The sequence below is a fragment of the Grammomys surdaster genome, unplaced genomic scaffold, assembly GCF_004785775.1.
Source record: "Grammomys surdaster isolate TR1022 unplaced genomic scaffold, NIH_TR_1.0 149, whole genome shotgun sequence".
Classification (NCBI taxonomy): domain Eukaryota; kingdom Metazoa; phylum Chordata; class Mammalia; order Rodentia; family Muridae; genus Grammomys; species Grammomys surdaster.
This window is the reverse complement of record NW_021604607.1, coordinates 2,956,374-2,965,919: the sequence shown is the minus strand read 5'-3', so window position 1 is coordinate 2,965,919 and position 9,546 is coordinate 2,956,374. Positions and strand designations below refer to the sequence as shown.

At 35.3% G+C, this 9,546-nt stretch overlaps 1 protein-coding gene across 11 annotated transcripts in view; it reads left to right on the top strand.

Annotated features, from left to right (window-relative positions):
* Nucleotides 1-7,146, top strand: part of Nrxn1 (neurexin 1) — a 1,062,527-nt gene extending 1,055,381 nt beyond the window's left edge. For all 11 annotated transcript variants that reach the window (XM_028765076.1, XM_028765071.1, XM_028765070.1 and 8 more), the window contains one exon: nucleotides 3,698-7,146. In XM_028765076.1, coding sequence (XP_028620909.1) covers nucleotides 3,698-4,005 — 308 coding nt within the window. In that variant the 3' untranslated portion in view covers nucleotides 4,006-7,146. The remainder of the gene's footprint in view (nucleotides 1-3,697) is intronic.
* Nucleotides 7,147-9,546: the final 2,400 nt, after the last annotated feature.

Here is a 9,546-nt window from a genome sequence, read left to right as displayed (position 1 = left end):
CACCTGCTCCTCCTCTTCCTCCTCCTTTTTCTTCTCCTTGTCATCATCATTGTCATCATCATCGTCATCATCATCATTATTATTTGGATTTTGGAAACAAGGTTTCTCTGTGTAGATGTAGCTGTCCCCAAAATGTTCATGCCTCTGAGTCCTGAGCGCTGGGATCAAAGGCCAATCCCATTACTGCCCAGCTTTCATTCATTTTTCTGTTTTTTTTTAATATATTTCTGTCACATGCTGTGACAAAGAGAAGGAGAATGGATAAAAGTGAAGTTCATTCATACAGCATTTACTGGAGCTCAAAAAAGAGCATTACTGATCATTATAACCATTAGAAATGTTGCATTTTGTGTTTATTATGAAGTGTGAAAAATGCAGAATTTGTCAGCCCATGTAATAAATGGATTAATTATACATTCCTCTGATTAAACCATTTTTCTTATATTGTCTGTCTTAAGTGGTTAATATATGGCTGCCCTTCTACTCAATGTATTTTTGGAGTATATTATATAATAGAGAATTTAGCCTCAGTGTCATTCAAACATTTTCTACACTCAAATTAATGTGAAATGTATTCAGATTTTTTCAGTGAACATTAAAATACATCATTAGTGATGATATTTTTAATTCACAAATGTATTTAAAGTTATTTAGCTTGTTATTGTACATTTATAGGGGAGAGATTTCTCATTAACACATAAATTATTTGACAATATAACAAAAGTTAATGGACATATCATTTAGCCTTAAGAAAGATTTGAGACATAAAGAGAAGTAATTATTGTTTAATCAAGCAGACATTGAAACAGCTATATAGTCTAAGCAGCTTTATAAAAATACCTTTTTTATACCTATTTTAATGTCTGTTATATTTTTAAATGTAAATAAAAGGAATGAGAAGATTTTTTTCATTACATTTCAATTTTAGTTTTCTGGAGAGTGTTTTTTATGTTATTTTAAAATTATGATATTTAGAATCTCTTCAAGTGGGTTAGGCAGAGCTATTTTTGCTCTCATGTGACTTAAGCATTTTGGCTGGAGTTGCAGAATGGGAAAGTACATTTACTAGACAGGAGATGCTTATCAAATACTTATAGGGCAAAATTCTGAGTTTGCTTGTGTCTTTGTGATCTCCTTCTTGAGTGAGCACATACCTGTCTTGAGCTCTGCTTGCACAGTTATTCTAAAGTCATCTCAGATACATTTGAGAAAAAGTGGGACCGATGTTCTAGTATGAAAATATCTAACTCCAGTCCCTATTGTGCACACTCACATACATGCATTGTTAGCATATTGAATTGAAGCCTTGAATCCCATTAAAGTCCTGAAGTTGTAATATAATAAGCTAAATGATTAGGATTCTAGTTCATTATCCATTCATTTCCTTCTGAAAAAGTAAGGTTATTGTAAGAATGTGTTTCAGCATTCCTTTATCAGTTACAGGAATAAAATGATTTAGGTAACATTTAGATACAATTACCTTTTCAGCTCTTGAGACACCATGATAAAAGAACACTGTGCCAAAGGCACACACAGAAAGTTGTCATTTAGGTAAAGTTAGCAGCTGAGCTAATTGGCACACTTTGGCAAAGATGACTGTTTTTAAAGAGAAAGTGCTACCTTTGATTTGCCTGGTACTGACAGAGTTACGGCAGTAGGCTTTTGAGGGGAAATTAATTTCCTGTCATCAAATAGCGTGGATTATAGTCTTTGTTTCTTTCCACCTTGGCCACAGAAACAACTCAGAGGCTTTTTAGACAGCATTACAAGGCCTTTTGTAAAGCAGTCACAATCATAGCTCAGAATGCTTTCCCTGGTCTGTTCTGTAGATGTACGGCTGACCTCCTTGCTTCTTTGAGGCTGAGAACCCCAGCTCCATAAGCAACTGTATTGATGAGGCGTTATTTGATGAAGGAAAAAACTAACAGCAAAAGCCCTATATTTATACAGAAGAAATCTCAGTGATGTTTGAAAATGTAGTTCTTCTCTTTAAAGGTTTTATTGCATTGTGTGTGTGTGAGTGTGTGTGTGTGTGTGTGTGTGTGTGTGTGTGTGTTTAAGCTTGTGTATGTGATAGTGAGTTTATGGAGGTCAAAGGACAACTTGTAAAAGCCAGTTCCTTCCGTCTATCAGTTGTGATCTGGAGATTGACCACAAGTTGTTAGACTTAGCTGCATGGCTTCATCTTTGAAGAAATCATTCCCACCTGTAAAGTGTGTTTTCAAAGCAGGGCTTTGTGCATTAGTAAATGTTGCTGAGCAATTAACAGGTACCATTTTAGAAACATACACACTCAAATATGTGTGTAAAGAAATATGTTTAATATATTTTTAGAAACGAGATTGCTTAAAAGCAGTGTGCACACATCTGAAAGTTATGGCATTCTTAACTCACTACAACAGAAAAGCAATCTTTTATTTTCCCTCTTCTGTAGGATAAGGTAAACAGTGGAGAATCAAGGAAAAGAAACAAGAAGTGAAAAGCTATAGAGAAAGTGGTTCAGGGTCAAGGACAGATAGGCATTTTTGCTGGCTTCCATGCTTTGGAGGCAGGATGTACAAAGCTTCCCCTTGTTCTCATATTCAGAGTACTACATCCCAGGAGTTAACTTTGTGTTCTGTGAGCAACTTTAGTGTCCTCCTAGGCCTGGGAGAGGACATCAAACATCCTATAGTCCATTACTTGTACCCAAGGGAGGACTTTCCCTCTATTTAGAGAAGGTTGGGTTTGGGTTTTATAGCCGACAGACCAGGCAAGTGTTCTACGATTGCCTCTTTTATTACCATTAGTTACATTATTAAATTTGTCCCAAAACCAAGCTTTAAAGGTTACATCCCTACATTCTTCTCCAAAGCTGCTAAATGCTGGCATTTATTGCAGGCATGGACCACCATACACAATTACAGTTTAGCCTGAGGATAACTAGCTCACTGCCAAAGTATAGATACGTGGATCCTTACTAGACAAATGAATTTTCAACAGTAATGGAAAAGAGTTCTGTTTTTATTTACAATCATTTTTCTACAATTATACTTTATAATACAAGCAATGAGGGCTAGACACATGTACTGTGCTTTAGAACATGTACTATATTATAAAGGATCTGAGTTTGGTTCCTAGTACTCTGGTCAACTGTTTCACAACTCCTTGTTACCCCATCTCCATGGGATCTAATGCTTCTGGTGTCTACCATAACTACACTCAAATACACACAAACATAATTAAAAATAAAAATTTAAAAAACATACAACTAGACTATTCAGAAATGTTTGGATTATTTTATTGCTTGGTATCGTGTACATCACAAAGTGGAATGAATTCTAAAGATGTTACTTGTTTAGCAGTCTTGATGAGTCCAAGAAGCCTCATCAACTTCCCTCAACTTGACTGTCTTATGTGGGGTTTCTGATGTCTCACTGAAATGAAAATGGTCCTGTAGAACTCATTGGAGCTGCGGTGTTAACTAAATTTATCTGTTAGAAGAATGGAAATATAGATGGCAATATCTGTCTCCCTCTGAACTTGGATTGAGTTCCGACAATGTAGTGGCTGTGAGAAGAACACTTTAGTGATGTGACACTTTCTCTAAAGCAATGGGTATTGTTTCATCAGTCTCTGAAATAGATGCTTAAGTTAACATGTTTGCTGGCATCCAGAAAACTCAATAATCATTTTGTTCTCATCCTGTTTCCTACAGCTAACCCTACCCGAGTGGGCGGTCGCGAACCATACCCAGGCTCTGCAGAAGTGATCCGGGAATCCAGCAGTACCACGGGCATGGTGGTGGGGATTGTCGCGGCAGCTGCTCTGTGCATCCTCATCCTCCTCTATGCCATGTACAAGTACAGAAACCGGGATGAAGGGTCATACCACGTGGATGAGAGTCGAAACTACATCAGTAACTCAGCACAGTCCAATGGGGCTGTGGTCAAGGAGAAACAGCCCAGCAGTGCGAAGAGCGCCAACAAAAACAAGAAGAACAAGGATAAGGAGTATTATGTCTGATCTCAACATTCAAAAAAGACACTTGTATAAAAATAGTCTTCATTTTATCTGAGACATAATATAAACTTATTTACTTTCCTTTTTATGAAGCACATACAAAAGAAGACAGGGAATGCGATCAGGAGGGAAAGCTTTTTAAACAAACAAACAAACAAACAAACAAGTATCTCATGCTCTTGTTTCTCAAAAAAAAACCATACACACACAAAAAAAAAATGGAAGAGAGAAGAAAGGAAGGAAAATACTAAAACAAACAAACAACAGGGGCCAATAAAATTCCCTAACATCCGCAGTGTTTTCATTTACTCTGCCTGTCTTTATGTTGCTGGAACATTCTAAAAGACGGTGAGGACCGCACGCATTCATAAAGCAAAGGAGTATTACATCGAGGCACAACACAAAACCAACACAAAACACAACACACACAAAGAAGCTACCTATGATCCTGGATTCAGCCAAAGTGCTAGTGCTTTCCTGAGGAGCCAGTCAGTGGGAGAGCCAGAGAAGAACGTCTTCTTGTGGGACCATCTGCAGATTACGAGGAGTTGGTCAGCTGGAGCAACTGGAGCAGGGGTTGGAACTTGCATTTGAAATAAATTGCTGGCTTTTGTTTGAAGACTTATACAGGAATGCATTAAAAAGCCCCTTTCTGTTTGTGAGAGAATAATAATTAAATTAAAGTATGGAGGCCTTATTTTCAAAAATGGGAAATATAAGGCACGTTTTCACATTAAAATTTCAAAACAAAAATGAGAGGGCATAGATGCAATCATTGGGAAATTTTCATGCACGCTTACTATGTTATTACATATGTTTATATAAACCCATCTCTGTGTGCTTTCTGGACTGTGATAAGTGACGTTTTATAGCCTGTTGTATAGAAAATGCAAAATATATCTCTGCTCTTCAGCCACTTTTGGTAAATTCAATGTTATAAGTGTTGCTAAGTATAGGGAGTTTTATGACATTGGAGCAACAATTATTTCAGACAGATTTTTTTGCCACCATTATAAATTGCCACAATTACTTACTTTTTTAAACAAAAATTACAGTGTAGTGTTTATTCTAAGAAAGATATGTATGAATGTATATAAAAGGACTCAGCTCAGCTCCTTCTTTTCTTACATATATAGCCTTCATTCTGTTGCATTATTAAGTTTTAGTATTTGTATGAAAGGTGTGAATTAGAAGGTGGAACATATATCTAAGTATCATATAAACCTTTTTCTTTCCCAAATACTCATATTTCTATATATGTTTAACATTCACACACATACACACACACACACACACACACACACACACACACACACACACACGGGGGGAGAGAGAGGGAGAGAGAGAGAGAGAGAGAGAGAGAGAGAGAGAGAGAGAGAGAAGCAGCCATCAAATATGATACAATATCAAAACACACAAATACTTACAAATGGAAAGTGTGAAGGAAGACAGTTGTGCCAAGGTATTATAACAAATGGGTGGTTTGCTTCCTTGAGATCCTGATTCCAGGAAACCTTGAGTTCTTAGTCCCTAGTAAAATGGAAACTTTTTTTTTTAATAAAAAAAGAATCATCACCATACATGGCTACATAAATACACATCATTCTACAGGCATTACATAAACAATGTTGGTGAACTCTGTCTGCTGCTGTGGAAAACTTTTTCCCATAAAATTATATACATTCTTTGAACATGGTGTGTGTGATTAAGCTTTATGGCAAGTAAGCATTTTCTCAATTAAAAAAGTATTCTCAGTAATTTTTGATTCTGTATTACTACCCATTTAAATAATTCTATATTGTTGACTATTGACTAAATTTTAACATTTCTGGTTTTACATCTATATACTTAAACATACTTTTAGTTTAACATACACTGTGTAGTAGTGAGGTATAGATTACACACTTGTTTTGCATATTGTTTCAAGTATGTTCATAGCAATAAATTATCAATGTGAGAAAATAATTTTGAGGTTGGAGGGTGATGCCTCTGTAAAAATTGATCACATAACATAAATATCTAAAAGAATGATACTAGGTTTCATAAAAGAACAAGATACTATTACAATCAGCTTTAATCAGCAAGGCAAAAAATGTAAAACATCTTTTGTAGTACTTTAGTTGATGAACAACATGCCAAGAAGTGGCCTGGATTTCAGACATAGCACTACCTTAGAAATACATATATGTCATAGCAAATCACAATGAGGTACAGCTGCCAAGAAATTGTGTAAGAAGTCTTAAAGGCAGTTCATCACCTGAAAAATAGATGGCACAAAGTTAAAATTCAATACCCATTTCTTCTGTTTCAAGTCTTCATATATTTTTAATTTGCCAGGTTAAAAGATCTCACAAGTCTTTTCCCCTACCCCTCTCATTCAGTCTTACTCAGGGAAAGCCAGAGAAATAAAAAGGAACATAAAATCACCAATTTACAGCTTAAAGCATACACACACATACACACACATACTTTAACCTATTGTATCTATTTAACACAAACTAATTTCTTCTGGACAAATTCTAAAAGATGGTGGAAGAATTCATTGACTTGTAGCTTTTTAAATGGTCTCTCTGGAGCCTTGCTGTTTATAATTGATTTCAGTGTTTCTTCACAGCAAGAATGTCAAAATTCCACACATTGATATAAACTGATAGTGCTGGTAAAAACATATATCTAATTTTACTGACCTACACAAAAGTTAGCAGGTTTTCCCCCTGAATGGAGAAGGAAAAGAAAGGACTGTGAATTTTTGAAGGAAAAAGACTTGAATCCAACCCATGTATCGTTATACTAAACATATCAGGTTCCGTGTGTCACTTGCAACTCACAGAAGTTCTCACATTACCTGGCATAAAGTGACTACATCTCTTGATTGTAACTTTTCTGATTGAATATGCTTCTTTTCTTAATCCATGAAATGTGTTGCCTTTTAAAACAAAAACGATGACTACAATAATGTATGAGGTGGTTTATCCCTAAGAAGTCAACGCAAAGTCACTTCAATCATACTCTTCTAGTGTTTCGAGTGACTGAGTATCTAAGGGGTTTGTTTTGTTTTTCTGTTGCAAGGCCAATTTATCCATTATTGGAAATGCTAAGCAAGTGGAATTTACTGTTTTGTTAATAAAATATTTCTTAATACAACTGTGGTTTATTGACTTTAAAATTTGCACATGACACCACTTCGCCACTGAACACAGCAGTGAGGAAGACAGCATTTGAAAAGAAATCTTATCCCCAGACACACACAGGAAAAGATGATGTCACACCCCTTTCTGCATTTTACTACTCAGACAGTCCCTCTGCTTGTACACTTAAGATGCAAGTACTCCATGTAGCTTTCATGGAAAATTACAGAACTATCAGGAAACAATATGAATATATGCTGATGTCATAAATACACACTCTCTGTAAATTGCAATGGAATTAAAGTTAAATACACCTGTAAGTAACTAAAGAACGTCTCATTAGCTACGATTTCCTCTTCCTCTCTCTCTCGCTCTCTCTCTCTCTCTCTCTCTCTCTCTCTCCCTCTCCCTCTCTCTCTCTCTCTCTCTCTCTCCTAAGAATAACATCAGAGTTATAAGGTGGTTGTGATACTATGAATTAATGTGTCTAGTACAAGTAAGTACACAGGGAAGATACCTACAACAGTATCTCTCTAGGAACTCAGGCCTTGAGGAAACAGAAACATTAAGATGGTTATTTGAAAAACATGCAAAATGAAAAAAGACAAAAAAATCTTTACCAAATACTGACATATGTATAAACAGACATAAAATTTCTATATAAAGGTTATGCTCAGTTTTCATAAAGCAAAGCACTGTTATGGCAACCATATGGCCCATCACAAACTTTCAGTCCAACAGCTGGTAATTACAAAAGACATTGGATCTTTTAAAACAACTTCCCAGTAACAAAATCATGACACGTTTTCTTCCATTTTCATATTAATGAGTTTCAACATTACTACTTTGGTAGTTATTAATATATTCTTACAAAGGTTTCTATCATTCCTTTCTTAATACTAATCTACAAGTTTGATGTGTATAGGAGAAACAATTCATATTTTCTTAATGTTTAAATTAAAGACTATGTCATTTAGCTTACCTTAAAAATGTAGGACATTTCAAAGATTGTAACTATAAAGGCTACAATCAATACATAACCTGTTCTACATTCATTTGACTTGCTGTGGTAAAATAGCTTGACAAAGAAAGTTAAGGGGAAAAGGTTTCCATCCAGGTTACAGTCCATCATTGAGGAGACGTCAAGACAAGAATTTAGGTAGCTAGTCACATCAAATCCACAATCAGAAGCAATGAGAAATAAACATGGGTATATAATTTTTATTTGCTTGTTTTCTCTTAGTCAGCTTTCTCTTACACACTGTTCATGATTTCCTGCATGGAAAATAGTGTCATCCACAATGGACTGAGTCATCCTATATCAATGAATAATCAATGCAATCCTAATGCCCTACAGACGAGACCACAGTCCAACCAAATCTAGATAATTGCTTATTGATAATCTCTTCCTAAATAATACGAGGTTGTGTCAAGTTTGGATATAGACAAAGCTTTTATAAGATATATGCTGAAAATAAATGTTGCAGGGAGGTTAAGAATACATCAGGGAGATCACTAACTTTAAAAGTGCCCATCTATGGTACAAAGGGTATTCTTAATAACTATACATTCAGTAATGTAATTTCTTTGGATATTACTTTTGCTTCATTGTTTACAAGTTGGGTCTTCTCGTAGTTATGAACACTACTGTGTGAATGCTTTCTTATCCCAATTACATCCAACTTTCAGAGCAAATTAATATTCATTTATAGATAAAATTTTCCAAGACTTGGAACATTCAATTTAGCAATCTGAAGATGGGCTACAGATACCCAATATATAGCAAGCTCCTATACATACAAAGCATCTGTCTTTTAACACTTGAAGGTCGCTGCTCTCGTAAAATAGCAGATAGACTATGAAGAACACCTAAGACACCACCAAATGGCTGCTTATATTTCAGGATAAAGGAGACAACTACTATTCTGATGATTTCCAGACAGAAGGCACATTTGATGTCTTTCTGATGCATTTTCATTCCTCAAGGTGACTTAGTTGTTCTAGATCTGCTTCAACTATGAGTGCCTTGTGTTAAGTACTCCTTTTGCGAATGTAGTCTGTCCAAACAATATAGCAATTTGAGGTGACAAACAAGAACATTCAAGTGGGTTCTATCGTCCTCCATCTGCAGGAAAAAAATGATTCTCCACTGAGCAAAATATATTGAACAGTAAAAAGAAGACATTTTAGAAAAGATGAGATATTGATAGTATCAATATAACATTGCAGAAACAAGCCTGGTTGAATAGTAACTGTTAACAGTGTTCTACTTTAAATTAAAATATCTCATATAGTAATTTTTTACTAACATAAAATTTACAATAAATCTGGTCCTAAAGTCTAGGCTTAAAAATTACTAGCTGTAGGAGTTGATTCAAAATTTAGACAGCTGAGAAAGAGAAAAATGGATCAACCT